At 41.4% G+C, this 17259-nt stretch overlaps 1 protein-coding gene across 2 annotated transcripts in view; it reads left to right on the top strand.

Moving 5' to 3' along the window:
* LOC118818095 (thrombospondin type-1 domain-containing protein 4-like) overlaps nucleotides 1-17259 on the top strand; it is a 99719-nt gene that overhangs the window by 47061 nt on the left and 35399 nt on the right. The window contains exon 1 of one of the 2 annotated variants that reach the window (XM_036585220.1): nucleotides 10493-10823. The exons of the other annotated variant lie outside the window; for it this stretch is intronic. Within the exon in view, the coding sequence (XP_036441113.1) occupies nucleotides 10752-10823 (72 nt within the window). The 5' untranslated portion in view covers nucleotides 10493-10751. Of the gene's footprint in view, nucleotides 1-10492; nucleotides 10824-17259 lie in introns of those variants that run through there. 2 annotated transcript variants of the gene reach the window in all.

Here is a 17259-nt window from a genome sequence, read left to right as displayed (position 1 = left end):
TTGATAAATCAATGTGATGATCAGTTATTAATCTCAGTGTTACTGAGCTCTGCTAAAGCCTGAGTAGACTGATAAATCAATGTGATCAGTTATTAATCTCAGTGTTACTGAGCTCTGCTAAAGCCTGAGTAGACTGATAAATCAATGTGATCAGTTATTAATCTCAGTGTTACTGAGCTCTGCTAAAGCCTGAGTAGACTGATAAATCAATGTGATCAGTTATTAATCTCAGTGTTACTGAGCTCTTTTAAAGGATGATCAAATAAATAACAGTTGTGGAGATGTTTGCGAGTGATAAGTTTAGCATCTGTGTTGCACTGTATTGCAAATGTATTCTAAATATATTCAGAATACATTACTTTTTGTTATATTGTAATAGAATATGAATCCACTGTCTTAAATGTATTTAACATTCAGCTATCACTGCTTTTTAAAAGTATTTTGCCACACTTTTAAAAAGATAACACTCAAACAACCCTTAGCATGACAAAATGATTCTTCGCATGGTGAAAGCGTTCTTCGGATTGATAAGGAATAGGCTGTTGGTGGTTCCATATAGAACCTTTTTGAAAAGGATTCGGTATAGCACCAAAAAGGGTCTGCTGTAGTTGCGCTGTCAAGCTTGTAACGAGAGAAGAACCCTTCTTGTCCATGTTTATAAATACCAGTACATCATACAGTGTCATAAACCACATGAACAAGTCTATTAGAGTTAACTTGACATGATTTGACTCAAGTGTGTTATGATTTACACATGCAGTTAGCACAATGCTAATTCATGGGGTATTAGCTTTCATTACTTGGCTACGTTAGCCTTTCAGCTCCAGTACAAAGCTAAAGCAGTAAACTTCAGACACCAAACATGTCTTGGGAAGGGAAAAATACTGTGTATGAGCTGCCAAACTATTCTTTTCATGTCACTGAGCTTCTTAGTGTACAGTAGGGTGACTTTACGCCAAGCTTCCATTGCTAACCTAAGAGCCGAGCTGCATTCAGCGCCGGCGGCAGCTTTCAGAAATGTGACAGTAGTGTAATTCCTTCTCCGTCTGGTTTCCTCATTGCGACTGGCCACACGTTTGGCCTTGCTGAGGCTGATACGTCTCCCAGATGCAAGCACAAGTATTTCTCTCTTTTACTGTATGACTCCATCTCCAAACTCTCAGCGTGTGCACTCATTCACCAGTGATTTGGATGGATACAGATCTCACTAGATCGATATGGCGATATGGCAAAAACACAATATCGTGATACTTAAGGACATTTTCAAGATACACAATATAGATTTTTTTCTGACATTTGACAAGATGGAAAAGACAAAGTATCTCCTCCGTTTAAAAATACCATAAAAAAACTATGAATCTAGTTATTTGTGTTTAACACACAGCACACTATGCTGCGCTAAATCCAATTGATCAGGCCTAACTATACTCACTGTATTGAAACATGGAGTTGGGTAAGTGTTTTTAAGTATTGAGGATATCCACAATATAATCAGAAAAGCATATTGTGTCATATTGTGACATCATTTATTATGCAAATGATAAATATTGTCATATTGCCCAGCCCTAGACCCAATACCTTGTATGCCATGCAGCATAAAAGACTGGGTTGGATATTGGTGGGAGAAATGGATGAATCTGCTCTGATACTCTCACAAATCTGTCCTGAAAAACAGCACAGAACCACTTCTAGCACTGCAAAATAAAGCAAAGTAGGTCACGTGATAACATCAGTCGAGTGCTAACAGAAAGGTATTTGAGCATGAGGTCTAAATATAAATAGAGCTGTAAAGTGGGACAGTTTTGCTAAACCAGTATGCAAAATAATTTACCTGCATTCTGGTCAGAGCACTGCAGCATTAGACAATATAACTTAGCAGTTAACAATATCAGTATTGGAACAGAAAAAGTAGTACTGAGCCATCTCTTGTAAAAATACCTTGGTACACTGTTATGCATCAATCTGATCTACACTCTTAAAAAATAAAGGTGTCAAAAAGGATTTTTTGGTGCAATGCCATACAAGAACCACTTTGGTTGCCTGAAAGAACCTTTCAGTGGATGGTTATTTAGTCCTTTTTCAGCTGCCGTGGCCATCTTTGTGGACAGATGTGAATTGTTTTCACAGCAGGGGTTCTCGACCCTCACCTTCCACCCCTGATTATTCACTATCAGCTAAATCTTTCATACAGAGAGAAACAACAGCATCCTAGTTCATCTGAAAACAGAGTTATGGGGAAAAATATTTTTGTTTGAGTAAATTAAATGAAATATATTCAAGTCAATTTTCATTTAGCCTGCAGAATGGCCACTAGGGGGCCTTCAGAAAGTGACTACAGGGCTGGGGGCGGGGTGTAAAGCATGCTGCGACTGGACTCTGGAGCAGTGGAAACGCATTTTGTGAAGGGACGAATGACGCTTCTGTATCTGTCAGTCTGATGGACGAGTCGAACGTTACCTGCTTCTCTGCACTGTGCCAGCTGTAAAGTTTTGGTGGAGGAGGGATGATGCTATGGGGTTGTTTTTCAGGGGTTGGTCTAGAACCCTTAGTTCCACTGAAGGGAAATCTTAATGACTCAGCACCAAGACATTTTGGACAATTGTACGCTTCCAACTGTAGGACCAGTTTGGGGAAGAACCTTTTCTGTTCCAGCATGACTGAGCCCTCAGTGCACAAAGCAAGGTCCATAAAGTCATGGCTGGGTGAGTTTGGTGTGGAAGAACTTGACTGACCCTGCACAGAGCCCTGACCTCAACCCCATCAAACACCTTTGGGCTGAACTAGAACAGAGATTGTGAGCCAGGCCCTCTCGTCCAACATCAGAGTCTGACCTCACAAATGCTCATCTGGATGAATGGACAAAAATTCCCACAGACACTACAAAATCTTGCAGAAAGCCCAGAAGTTATTATAGCTGCAAAGGGGGACAAACTCCATATTAATGCCTACGGATTTAGAATGGGATGTCATGAAAGCTCCTGTAGGTGTAATGTGTAGGTGTCCCAATACTTTTGTCCGTATAGTGGCATACTGGCTTGCTCATGTCCTTTGCCTTTTCATCCTTATTTGCTTCCAGCCAAAGTATGTCCACACAGCACTCCTGCTGTTTTCTCTGTCGACTAAGACGGGTTGCAAAGCCCTCATCACAGCTGACATTTTAGCATAACAAACCGAGACCTCCTCGCTAGTGGTTATGTTACGGAAGCCTATGTGGGTCAAAAGAAAGCGCAAGCAGGAAAGTACGTTTGATATGAATAGTATCAATACTGCAGGAACGAGTATTGTACTGTTTCAAAATGTACAGTATCAATATGTGGCAATATATCGACTTTTTTGGCAACACTAATCCAGTGTGAGTGCAGCTTTTGTGAAACTGACTGGACAGAAAATCGTCTCTGTAGCAGTGAAGGCCTGTTGTAGTCTGTAGTTCTTCATGTAGGATTTGCACGCTGTTCTGAATACTGGACTCTGGAGAAGGAGGTGTGGAAATGACCGCCATGCTCTGTGAAGGCTTTCTACGCTCACAGGACCTGGTCTACTGTGTGTGTGTGCGTGTGAGGGTGTGCATGTGTGCGTGTGTGTGCGTGATGGCTGTCAGTGCGACAGTAATGGATCAGTAAGAGTGTGTTTTATGAGCTCAGAATGGCCGTTAAGGAGGAGGCTGACTTTTTGATGGTGATGTGGCACCTGTTGCCTCGGGGTGAGAGGGCGCGCCAATTACTGCCTGCTGCCGAGAATAACATGCACACAGGGAGGGGTGGAGTAGACGTAGGGGTGCTGAGGGGGCTGCAGCACCCCCACATTTCAGTACTGTTTAACTGCAAATGCTAAAAACAATAGAAAAATAACACAGGAACAGAACTTAAAAATGATGTAGGCTTATCAAAGATCTGTGCGTGGTTTTTAATGTGTATTTGTAAGGTTGTACTATTATTTTATGTTGTTTATATGGCTCATTCTACTGAATTAGTGCAAACTACAGTCTCAAAGTAAAAAAAAGATTAAATAGTATTTAGATCTTAGATATTTACAAGGACTATTTTATGATATATTTATAGTCGAGGCATTACTTGAGATAATAATAAGCTAAATATGCACAAAACCATTATTTATAGGGTACTTTCTATTGGGAGGCGCATGTCCCAAACCCTAACCCCTACATTTCATCTCGTGAACGTATTACTTTCGCCTTTTTGCAATGTTTTTAAAGATATTTTTGATTTCTTAGAGCAGGAAGTGAGACTACATTCCTGTCGCTCATGGCCACATGGTGAGCAGTTAGATCCCATTGTTTTGATGTAAATGTGTCCCAAAGTCTGAAAATCAGTGTGGAACATTAAGAATGGTCACTACCGAAACACATTTTCTGCAATTACGTGCCATAGAATGGAAAACTGTATTTATATTGAAATAGTTGAATAAGAAGAGGTACAAAGAACCTCAAACACTGCTGTCTCCTCCTTCAAACACAAATTCTGCATTTGAAAAAGAGGGCGCTAAAATGGGCTGTGTCCAAAATCCTAAACTGTTACATCACAGTCTTGACTCATTAATATTTACACCCCCAAAATTTACATACAATGACAAAGCAGCGACAGCAGAGAATGGTCGAATATCTACTGTTCCAGGCTGTGAAGGTGATGTCGGCACTTTTTATACCTTTTCCAAGGAACTTGCAACTTTCTTTCTGAAGGCCCAACCAAGGTCAATGGACGTGGTTGATGTTCATCTCTAAACGAGGTTGAAGTTGGCTTCCTATTCGCCAGCTTCTTAGCCAAATGTTCTGTTCCACCTTGAAGGCTACAGCTTGTACAGCACCAGAATGTAACCATGGCACCATTTATATGAAACCAACTTCAGCCCCCACATCTTTAACACTATCCTGGAAAAAGTTAATGCAAAGTTGTTAGTTTGCTCTGCACATTTCAGTCTAGCAGTTTCTCAAACCTTGGACAGTATCGAGCAGCTTCGCTCAGCGTTTCACACTGAAGAGCCAGAGGGCAGTTCCACCTTTATTAGCATCACAACCCCAACACCAACCTGTAATTAGCAGCCATGCTGGGTGATTTTATCAATTTTTGTCAGGTGAATCCAGATCATCTTAAACTGTAAGTTTCATAGTGAGATAGCAACTTTGTGTTGTTGTTGAGATTGAAAGTAGCTAGCGTAGGTAGCGTTAGCTACTAGCAAGCTCCAAGTAACTAGCATAGCTAACTAAACAGTATGTTGACCTAACTTATTTACACGGAGGTTCATTTTATTTTCCTACCTGTGTGTGTTTTACATGTTGCTTTAGTTTGAGCCATCATGGCGCCTCACTGTTAACCAGCCAATCAGAGTAGAGCTCATCAGATTATTCATGAAACCCCCCAAAAAAGGGAAAACAGCTCATTCTAGGGCCAATCATAAGGCTCCAAATGGGTGTATAAAGCTGCATCTGGGCCTTTTTCACTCCAACCAAAGTCACAAACCTTCTATGTAGACATCAGAGAACAGCTTAAAATGCTGAATACATGCATTCTATGGCACCTTTAAGCACCCCTTTTCATGTTTTAATGAAAGAAAATGATGATTTTATGTGCTAGTCATGTAGTGGCTAGCGTTTTTGAGTTCTGCTCAAAGTGAGCTAAAATTGTCAATACCGAAACGGTCACTTCGGAAACATCTGGTAAAGTTTCAGTATTGCTACGATTGTTTTGGTTGTGACAAAACTGAATGTACAATCATTTGTTGTAGTAAAAGAAACATAATTAAGGTATAAGAATTGCCATAGAAAAGCATCTTAGTCTAAAGTCCAAGTCAGTCGGAAGTCCGAAATGTGTTTTCAAATCCATATATTATATAAGTTATTATTATAATATAAATCCATACATAGTGGCAAACATTGTGTGCTTTAGTGTGTGATTAACCCACGCTATGCAGTGTGTCTACACAGCGCTGCAATAGGAAAACCATACGATGAGTCGAGGCGCTTTGGCTGCGTGCGGCTCTTTCCGTGCCTGTGTGCGGATTACTCACTGCGGTAAAGCACGTGTGGGGAATGATCAGTGTGTGGATGAAACTCTGACAGTTCCTCCTCTACTCCCTCTGACAGCAGCTCCTGCTCCCTGATTGTGTGGTTGGAGGGCGGACCCGAAGTGGATTATGCATGTAGACTGTTATATGTGCGTCTAGGAATCTCGCTGCGGCTCTGGAATTTGATTGCTGATTGGTTGTGACTGGAATAGCATGACGTGTATATAACTCTCGGTTACACATGGCAATCAGCACCGTCCATAGCAAATTAAATTTAACAGTCATTTTTGGACCAAATCATGGAATTTTCCTTGCTTTTTGAAGCAAGTTTGATGTAAACTATGTAAACATTCTTCCCCCATTCCATGCAGTACATATATGGAAATATAAGCTAGCTTGTTTGAATCCGTCACAGCTTTGATGTCACAAGCATTAAAACATTTCCATATGACTGCCTAGTTAAGCCTACAGAGGTTTAGCCCTGCCCATTCCTGTTGAAGTGATGTGGAGTGTTGTTCCTGCTGACAGTCTGTAGCAGAATTATTGGAGTGGGTGATGTGGGAAAATGATTAAACGTTGTGCTGTTCCTGGCTGTCAGGAAGCAAATGGATCATCACGGCCTTCCAAAGGATCCTGTGTTCATTATGATTTCAATCTAGCTACTAGGGGTGGGAATCTTTAGGCACCTCACGATTTGATTCGATTACGATTCGGAGGGCCACGAAGCGATTATAAAACGATTATCGATGCTTTTTTCTCTAAACAGGATTTCTATCTTCCTACTGTCTGAGGACTCGGTAGTTTTAAAGCAAAGTATTTGTAATGATCCAGAATGTAAATGCATTACGGATTATTACAAATACTTTGCTTTAAATATCTAAAATATCTTTTATTAATAAATCAAATGGAAGTGATGTGGCAAGTGAACTAGAAGGCTCTCATTCAGAGACGCTGCTGCCGCTCATCTGCGATAAAATGCGCTGTTACCCTGAAATAAGGTCCAGTGGTGATGGGTGTCCACGCAGCACGTTTCAGCCATTTTTCCCGTTTTCTTTAGTGATCTTATAACTTCGGTTTTGGTCTCGTTGTAGAGGGTGGGGGTGGGGGACTTCGAGACTGGACGCTGAATCTTGGCTCCAAAGTGTGTAGCATAGCCCTGGTTCTCAACGACCGAGAACAGACAGCAGACAGCAGGTCACATAGCCCCGAGGTCTGACCTCGCCAGTAGCGAACGAAAAAACAGAGATTAAGACGAACATTTGGAGGACTTATTCGCATTTATAAGCAGCGCGGTTGGTTAAATCTGCAACGAGAGTTAAAAAAAAGTTGTGAAAATGAGCTCACTTCTCTTTCGAATTTTCCCGTTCCACCTTAAATGGTGCAGCAGTTACATTCGGCGCCTAAGGCAGAATTTAAGGTGGAACGGGAAAATTAGAACGAGAAGCGAATGAGAAGCGACTTCAGCCTCGTAAAACAGCCGGACGCTGAGACATTTTACAAGAAACTCTTCTAGTTTTGAGGAAAGGTGTCCTGGCGGAGACGGGAGGAAAGCGGCAGTAGCTAAAGCTTAAAGCAGAGCGGAGTAAATCTGCGCTCTCATTTATATTTTTAGCCCATACTACGACATTAACACATACTGGACATTATATGTTGTGGCTCCCAAGGTGGGTTGAAGGCAAAATGTCTCTTCTTATCATTTGTGCTGTGACTCCTGATCTAACCTGGCTTTAATGCAGAGGGAGCCGGTCGGATTTCTCGCTCATCCAGTAGTGTTTTTGTTATGTGCCGCCTCAGACTGTCCGGGCGCTGCACTTACCCACTTCCAGTTCCGCCTTTTGCGTTCCATTAACATTACGTTATAAATTAAATATTTAGAAACTCAATTTTTGACATTTGTGAATCGATTCAGAATCGTTCACGTCCGCATTGCGATGCATCTAAGAATCGAGTTTTTCCCACACCCCTACTAGCTACATTTCCATTGACTTTCTTTGCAAATTGCGGAATGAAAATGCGTATAAAGGTTCTGCTGCTGAATAGCTTGTTTCCACTAAACTGCCTTTTTGCGCTAAAATCCTTCTGTAATATCATAGCTGTTTAAAACCTGTTGTTGCATATGTTTTTGTTTATAAAAATACTTTTAAAAGTTTGATTCATTCATTTGGATTTCATGTATGTTGCAACCTGTTTGCCTTCTATGAGTACCCCATAACCTACTGATAAGGAAGTTCTGCTTTTATTTAATTTTATTTTTTATTCTGTATTATTTTATTTTTATTGTATTATTTTTATTTTTAAATTTAATTTGAATTTATTTTATATTTTATTTTTTGTATTTATATTTATTTATTTTATATTTTAGTTTTTCCTGGAAAAAAAAGACATTTCCAATGTAGCTTTTCGGGTCATTTACTCACAATTTTTTTCAGAAAACATTTACAGAAAAAGCAAAAAGTTACGCAATATTTATAAACAGATATCAGTCATATATCAGTATTCAAGATACAAACTTTTTTGAATCGTTAAAAATATGTATTAAAAAATGCTTTAAGTGGCTACGTAGCTAATATGTTTAGCATTTCAGCCAGCATCCAATCAGATAAGAGGTCAATTAAATATATCAGGTTTTTTTTTTTGACGATTTTTGCCCCCAGTTTAGTCCACCCACTAGTTAGGACTCCCCCAATCGCATGATACCACCGGCACTAGGAGTGTGAAGGCCAGCACAGGCTTCCTGCAAGACCTGTGAAGCGTCACGGCATCTTTTCGAACTGCCGCTAATGCAACATAACTGGACAACCAAACGCGCTCGGAGGAAAGCGCCAGCCGCCATTTCTGTTACGTCAGTGATGGAGGGGGCCATCCCTCCCATCCAGAGAGCGAGGCCTATTGTGCTGTCTTGGACTCCCAGCCACGGGTGGCTGTAGCATCACCAGGGGATCAAACTCGTGATCTCCTGTTAACAGGGTAACAGACACAGTCACAGGAGCAGCCTGTTTAATTCCAAAGATACGGATAGGTTGGAAAATGGTTGTGTAGAAATGAGTAAAGAGTTCAGGGCTTCATGCTAACAGAGCTGCTGTTTGTCTCTGAAGCTCAGCTGAATGGTGTTAGTAGGTCTGTGTGTTCCTCAGTGCTGAGTTAGGCGTGAAGGCGCTTCCTCCTCCTTCCTCTCGTCCTGTTTCTCTTCCCTCTATCCCTTCACAGCCTGTTCTCTCCTCTTCCTCAGTTCTTCTGTCCTTTTCCTGAAGGACACACAGCTCACACTTCCTCTCCGATTTGCTGATTTCCTCTCGAAAGCAGATTTACCACCTGCTCTGCTCTCTTCCTTCCCTTCCCTTCATCCTCTTTCCTCTCAGAGACACATACCTGCTCACTCCCTCCTCTTTCTCACTTTTTCTATTCTCTCATTCACTCCCTCTCTTTTCTCTCTTTCTCTCTCACTCACTCACTCACTCACTCTCACCTCTCTCTCTGTCTGTCTCTCTTCTCTCTGTTTTTCTTTCTCTCTCTGTCTCTCTCTCTTCTCTCTTTCTCTGTCTCACTCACTCTGTTTCTCTCTCCCCTCTCTCGGTTTCTCTTTCTCTCCCTCTCTCTTCTCTCGCTCTCCCTGTCTCTTCTCTCTCCTCTCTTTCTCTGTCTCACTCACTCTTTCCTCTCTCTTCCTCGGTTTTGCTCTCTCTCCTCTCTGTCTCTCTGCTTCTTGTTCTCGTCTCTCTCCTAACTCTCTGTATCTCTCTCTCTCTCTCTCTCTCTCTCTATCTCCTCTCCTCTTTTTCTCTGTCTCACTCTTTCTGTCTCTCTCCTCTCTCTCCCTCGGTTTCTCTCTCTCTTTCTCATTTCTGTCTCTCTCCCTCTTGCTCTCTCCTCTTGCTCTCCCTGTCTCCCTCTTTCTCTCCTCTTTTTTTCTGTCTCACTCACTATTTCTCTCTCCCATCTCTCCCCTCTTTCTGTCTCCCTCTCTCCTCTCTCCTCTCTTTCTCATTCTCTCTTCCACTCTTGCTCACATAAACTTTCTCTTCTGTTTTTCTTTTCTTACTCTCTCTCTCTCTCTCTCTCTCTCTCTCTCTCCTTCACACTCTTATTCTGCCTTGCATTCTTACAATCTTTCACATACAGATTCACGCCTCTCTTTTTCCATCCTTCTCACTCTCTCACCTTTCTTTCTCTGTTACTCTCCATTTTCTCGTTCTCTCTTCATCTCTCTGTTTCTATCTCTTTCTGTTTTTCTTTCCCCATTTTCTCTTTCTCTCTCTCTCTCTCTCTCTCTCTCTCTCTCTCTCTCTCTCTCTCTTTCACCCACACACTCTCTCTCCCCTTTCTTTCTTTCTTTCTTTCTTTCTTTCTTTCTTTAAGCCCCTCTTGCTGTCTCTCTCCCCTTCACAGTCTTTCTCCCGTTTGTTTCTCTCTCCTTCTCTCTCTCTCTCTCTCTCTCTCTCTCTCTCTCTCTCTCTCTCTCTCACTTAGCCCCCTCCCCCCTCCCCTCATTCCTCCAGCTGTACCTCCTCTCTCCATTCCCCCTCTTGTGCTCTCTCAGTGTTTTTGGCAGTGGTAGAGACGCTGGCTGAGGGACGGGGCGGCTCCTGGACTTGTCTGAATGTGTGCTGCACTAAGTGGAGGAGCGAGCGAGTGAGTGAGTGAGTGACTGAGTGATCGACACTCAGAGAAAGCTGAGGAGGACGCTGGAACAGTCTGGATAGCTGGTTTTCTGCCGTTTCTTTTGCTGCTCTTCTGCAATGCTGTCGGCTCTGGTCCTTCTGCTGCTGCTCTGCCTCCACACACGGATACTGGTCAAGCCCTGGCCACAGGTGAGCTCCCAGAGCGAGCTGAAGTAAGGTCCTGGACCGAATTACACTGTCAGTGAGAGGTCTAGTCCGGAACTAGGTTGAATTCATGTGGAAAACAAAACTGCGGCCATGTGAACATTCTAGGATGGTGGTGATCTTGTGGTTAGTTTATGGGCCGCAGATCAACAGTCCATTTTTGTGGGTATCCCATACAAAAATATACTACATTGAAAAAGAATGGCAATGTGTGCCGTTTTTCTATTTTTAAATTTATTGAAAACATATTTCATTTTCGTAGGGGGTAAAAATTAGGATCTAGCCTAAGAACTAAGAGCTAGCACTGGACTGAATACTTGGGGTCTTGTTTGCTACTCTAGAAGTGAATGTCACAAAAACATAATTGTGGTGGGCTGGGAAAATCTGGGATGGTGGAGATCTTATGTTTGGCTCACAGACCACAGATCAATTACAGGTCTACTGCAACTAGAGAGTAAGACCTAGTCTAAGCATAGACTTGGATTACACTGTCAGTGAAGAGTCTTGTTTGTAAATCTAGTCTAAAGCTGGGTTTAAAATGTCTAGGAAACTTGTCTGGTGGTTTGGGATTCGATTTTGTCTCCAGTTTTGACTGGTTTGAGTGGTAAATCTCATTTGTTTGAGTTGAGGGGACTTTACTGGAGATGTACATTTGAAATATATGGTTGTGAACCATGGCTATTAGAGCTAGGCCCTCTGTTTGTCCATAATTGTTAAAACGCTTCTATGGGATTTCCAGTAGTATGTTAGTGCGAAGCTAACAGTGATTCACATGAACATTTTTTGGCTGTTCTTCATTAAACAAGGACATTCTAAGCTTGCAAAGACATTTCATATGATTAAATTGAAGCTTTTATCAGACATACATAACATATATTTGAGCTTGTAGCAGTTTTACAGTGTCTGTTTTACATTCCTAACAAGTAACTGAAACCGGGTTAGACTACAGCTTGGATTCACAGTCATTGACATATCTAGAACTTCCATAATGCCTAAAGTGATGTTTTTTCTCATGAAATCTAAACATGATTGATTGATTTCTCTGTCAGTTCCTAATTATGTTGGTGGTTAATCTGACTTGTCCTAAATTCTAACCAATGGGTGAGCTAGCTTGGCTGTATCTGCCTAGATACCACAGAGAAAAACATTCTGATTGAATAGTCTTTTGTTAGGTGTTTCCAACCTAACAGTGAGTGATTGCTGTGAGGATTTGATGGCCACCACAAGAGCATTAGTGAGGTCAGGTACTGATGTTGGATGATCAGTTCTGGATCACAAACTCATCCCAGAGGTATTAGATGGAGCTCCATCGATCCAGAGAACGCAGTCCCACTGCTCCACAGCCCAGTGCTGGTGGGCTTTTTACCCCTCTAGCTGACACTGGGCATGGTGACCTTAGGCTCATGTGCGGCTGCCCCGGGGCACCCCATTCTACTTTTCAGTGCTTACCTATGGAGATTACACAAGCTGAATATTCTTGTATTATTAGACCTATTTTTCCTTGGGATGGTCTGTTAGCTCCCCCCCCAACCCCCTGGATGTGATGTCACTCAGCTTGCTGTTTCCTTTTAACAGATGGGTCCTGAAACAGTTTGACCCCTCAGTGTCGTTAAGCTGTCACTGCTGGCCTTCCCTGCCAACACGGCATGGCCACCCAAATGGCAGCAGCACATCGATTTTTTTAAACCTTGCCTCATTAAAAAGAGCAATGCTTTGAGTAATGCTTTGACAGCATTATATATATGTACATATATATATATATATATATATATATATATATATATATATATATGTATATAAAAATTTTTTTTGAGAGCTAATGTGGGATCATATCTACCCTGTTTACTTAATTATCTTTGGGACAGCGAATCAGAAAACAGAGTGGGTATTTCACAAAGCAGTGTTTCCCTGGAAAATGTAAGCCAAAAGTGAGGATTGCCTAATTATGCCTCTCATCTCTTCTCCTACTGGGCACCCTTGACTTTGTAAGTGGCCAAAGTAATTATTGGCCAAACATACACAATTTTCCCCTTTTCCCCAAGTGTATTCAATCAGCCAAGACATGTTTGGTGTCCAAAGCTTGCTTTTTTAGTTTTGCACTGGAGCTATGAGGCCGTTTTAGCTAATAGGAGTGGGTAATGTTGATATTTTGATAATGATATTTATTGTTATGATGACAATTTGTCACATGATGCTTTTCTATGCATTGTGAATATCATCAGTACTTAAAGAACTGCATATTTCATTGCTAAGCGAACACAGTAAGACCTGATTCATACTGCAGTGCAGCATATGAAACCTTAATAGAATTCATTGTATTCATAGTTTTTTGGCACAACTGGTGCTTTTGTCTATTCCAATCTAATAAACCTCAGAAAAACTAATTATTGTGGTGCATATTGTGTATAAATTAAAGTGCCGCAGTGTTATATTTTTGCCATATTGCCTGTCTCTAGTAGTAATCATGTTATAAAAACTCAACCACTCTTTTGCATTGCTTTTAACTTGCTTTAAACTGCATCGTGTTAAACAGCGTCATATAGACTTGTTTATATGGCACCATATGACACTATTATCTATAAAATCAGCCCAAAACATGGCCAAAATCTGAATATGAATATGATTCTGGCTTCTGGCCTGCAGCAGCTACTACTTTTAGCTATGCTAACATACTTTTTCCTCCACTTTTAGACAACACCATGTCATACAGTGTGAAAAAACATAGCAAGTGTATTTTTTAATTGTAATGTTTGGTCCAACCATCACTTTAAGTTGTCCCTAACATTTTCCCCTATTGGGCAAGTTTAACTTAAGTTATCTGACTAACTGAGAAATCCTGCTTTGTAAAAATATCCCATCTCCTTCATTCTGAGCTACATGGCACATTAGGAATGACCTTTTTGGGCTTAAACAAACTCGCTGTGTGGTTTCTGTCTGAGCTTTGGGGAACCCGACTCCAGTAATAGCCGTAGGATCAACAGCACGCTGGCTATTTTAGCCGGGTTTTACTAGCTGTGTGTTTTTATGGTGTGGTGGTAGCCTTGGCCTCGCGCCTCAGAGCATGCCCTGCGGAGCTTACGAGGGCTCGTTACCGTGGCCGGAGCGCTAACGAACTGATCCATCCTTCCAGAGAGAGGAGGTCTCCTCGCTGCTGACGTCAGGCCCCAGAAGCCTAATGAAATGCATTGCCGCTAAATCATCCCCCTGCTGCAGTGGACGGCTGCTTAAGCTGGGCGCATAAATGCACGTCATGACCGGCTCTGTGGGAAACGTCATGTATTCAGAGGGAAGGGCAGATTTACCACTTTCCAGTAGTTCCTAACAGCTTATGTTTCTATTGGCGGCGATGTGCTCGGCCCACTGTTTTGGTTTTATTCCCAGTGTGTTCCATTTCTTAAGTTACAGCGGAGAAATGTGAGGGGAAAGTTTTCTTGTTGGCTGATGGACAGAGGCTCTACACTGCCTTAAATATGGAGTGCCTATATGGTGAGCGATGAGTAGAACCGCTATTGGTTCCTTAAAGATTTTTTAAAGAACTGTAAACACTGAAGGAGATGTGATAGTGTGAAAAACCCTCTTCTTACAACCTACAACCTACAACCACCCTCCATATTTTTATTTCCAGTCAGAACAGCCACAAGTTATTCACTGGAGTTCCAATATGATTAAAAGGTGTAGACAAAATTGGACTCTTATCAACCATGCAAGACCTGGTAGACACCAAAGCTGCCCCCATCAGATAAACAGCACTTAAAGCTTTCATCTCTGAGAGAGAGGAGAAAATCAAGCTGCTTCAGATCTGAAAACATCCACAGGTGTTTCTGTCCATCCTTCCACTGTGAGAAGACGACTCAGCGCTGTGGGTCTGAAAGGATGTGTAGCTGTCAAGAAGAACCTCACTGAGAAAAGGAGATGGACACACCAAACAAAGAAGCTGAACAATGGACTGACCACCCCAGAGTCCAGACCTCAACATCACTGAATGTTAGGAACCTTTGAGTTAGTTTAGAATGGAATTGAGGCTCATTTAATCATAACCATTACTTCACCTGTTTTTCCCCTTTTCTGCATTTTAATATTTAATACTAACGTTAAAATCTTATTCTCTGTTCATATTGGACTTTTGTTATGGTTTGCTATCCGGTGTCGACCAGAGGAGGATGGGTTCCTCTTCTGAATCTTGGTTCCTCTCAAAGTTTCTTCCTCTTGTTCTTGTTCTTTGCCACTGTCGTCATTGGCGACGCTCATGGGGGCTCGGACCCGGATTTTTCTGTAAAGCTGCTTTGCGGCAACACCTGTTGTAAAAAGCACTATATAAATACACTTTGACTTGACTTTCTCACCCTTGAATTCGGAATGGAGGGTATACTTGTCTTTTTAAGTGTTAGGCTTGATCTACAATATTGAAATAACTAACAGAGAAACATTCTGAAGATGGAGTTTGTGCTTCGGTACCTTTTCCATCTGAGAGAAAAGTGCTTGCTTTTTCCTGTTGGGTTTCATATCACAGAATACTGCATGGCACCGGTCCTTGACAGAGTATGGCAGGTTACAGCAAGTCTGGATATTCAGATCAAATTAAATGAAACTTACCTACTAACCTACTGTATCCACAATGGTTCAGCCTACAATAGGAGCTTCAGTGGATGCAGTGGGTGCCGCACACCCATGACCAACTACAGGGATGCAGGAAGGTGTTTTAGGTTGGGGGAGCTGAAATTTTAAGCAGCATATATGTGATGTGAACAATGACGTTATGCAAAATTATTTGTCTTTTTATTCATGTGAATTTTTTGATGCTTTGCTACAAACAGAATGTGTCATACTGCACTATAATGCGACGTTGATATATATGTATAATGAGACGAGAGACGACAATGTATACACACAACTGACACATCAGACTCTGATTACTAAAGTCTTTAACCAAATTTTGGGAGCTTAACTAACCCAGATGTCTTATTTATACCTCAGATATTTAGTTTGATTTGCTCTTGATTGTTGAAGTGAGTGGCATCACCAATGGCGAGTTCCAGAGAGCTCTCTAAGGCCTTCAGAAAAAAGGCTGTGGATGCATATGGGTCTGGGAAGGGATTTAAAAAGATCTCAAACGATTCGAAATCAGCCATTTCACTGTACAGAAAGTAACTTACAAGTGGAGATCATTTAAAGCAACCGCCAACACAGCCAGGTCAGGCCGTCGTAGAAAGTTCAGCCCGAGAGTAGACCCCAAGATGCTAAAGAAGTCTCTAACGATCCTAAAATGACCCACAAGTAGCTCTCGCCACAGTTGATGTCAAAGAACATGCATCTAGCATCAGAAAGAGACCCAACAAGTTTTATTTTCATGTGAGGTGTGCAAGGAGGAAACCCTTGCTGCTAAAAACAAACAAACAAACAAAAAAAAACATTAAGGCAAGACTAAAATTTGCCAGAGAACACCTCAACAAAGACCAGGACTGCTGAAACGATGTGCTTTGGGCAAAGGGATCCAAAGTTGATTTTTTTGGGCACAGTAACAGAAAGCACAAGAACCTTTATACCAACTGTGAAGCATGGAGGTGGAAGTGCTTTGGGGCTGCTCTGCAGCAGCGTCTGGCAAACTCTCCATTGTAGAATCTCCTATGAATTCTTTATTGTATCAGAGGGTGCTTGAGGAAAATGTAAGACCATCTGTCCGAAAACTGAAGCTTAAGTGGAGGTGGACCGTGCAACATGACAATGACCCAAAACATTCCAGTAAATCCACCAAGGAATGGCTCAAAGGAAAGAAATGGAGAGTTCTGGTAAGGCATATTCAAAGCCTGGATCTTAATCCTATTGAGATGCTGTGGGGTGATTTCAAACAGGCTGTGCATGCAAGAAACCCCTCAAACATCACACAGCTGAAGGAATTCTGCATGGAGGAGTGGGAAAGACTTCCTCCCAGTCAATGTCAGAGATTGGTAGATGGTTATAGGAAACGTCTAATGGAGATTATATCAGCCAAAGGGGGGAATACCAGCTATTTTTTTTTAAATAAATAATAACAAGTCAAATTTTTTCTGCAAAGGTGATGCAATTACATCAGCCTTTACCTATAGATATTGATATATCCATATTGCCATATATAAGAACTAAATATTTAATGAGGTTTCTTCATTTTTTCACATGACTGTAGCTATGATATAAATGTGAAAATATATAAGTGTAATTAACAGATTGAGCATGAGAGAGTTCACTGTTATACTGCACATTGATGACAGGGTATCATCAAACATAATTAAGAAATTAACAGGTACATTGTTTCGTTAACTGCATGGCTGTGTGCAGTGTTTTAAAAATACCAGTGTCCAAAAACTGAGCTTGCTAGGGGGGTTTGGGGGCAAAATGTATTAAAATTAATTTAGTAAAATTATCTGCCCTTTCTATAATTCATCTT

This window comes from Colossoma macropomum, unplaced genomic scaffold (genome assembly GCF_904425465.1).
Source record: "Colossoma macropomum unplaced genomic scaffold, Colossoma_macropomum, whole genome shotgun sequence".
Lineage (NCBI taxonomy): Eukaryota > Metazoa > Chordata > Actinopteri > Characiformes > Serrasalmidae > Colossoma > Colossoma macropomum.
Note: the sequence above shows the minus strand (reverse complement) of the source record. Positions and strands in the feature narration are given on the sequence as shown.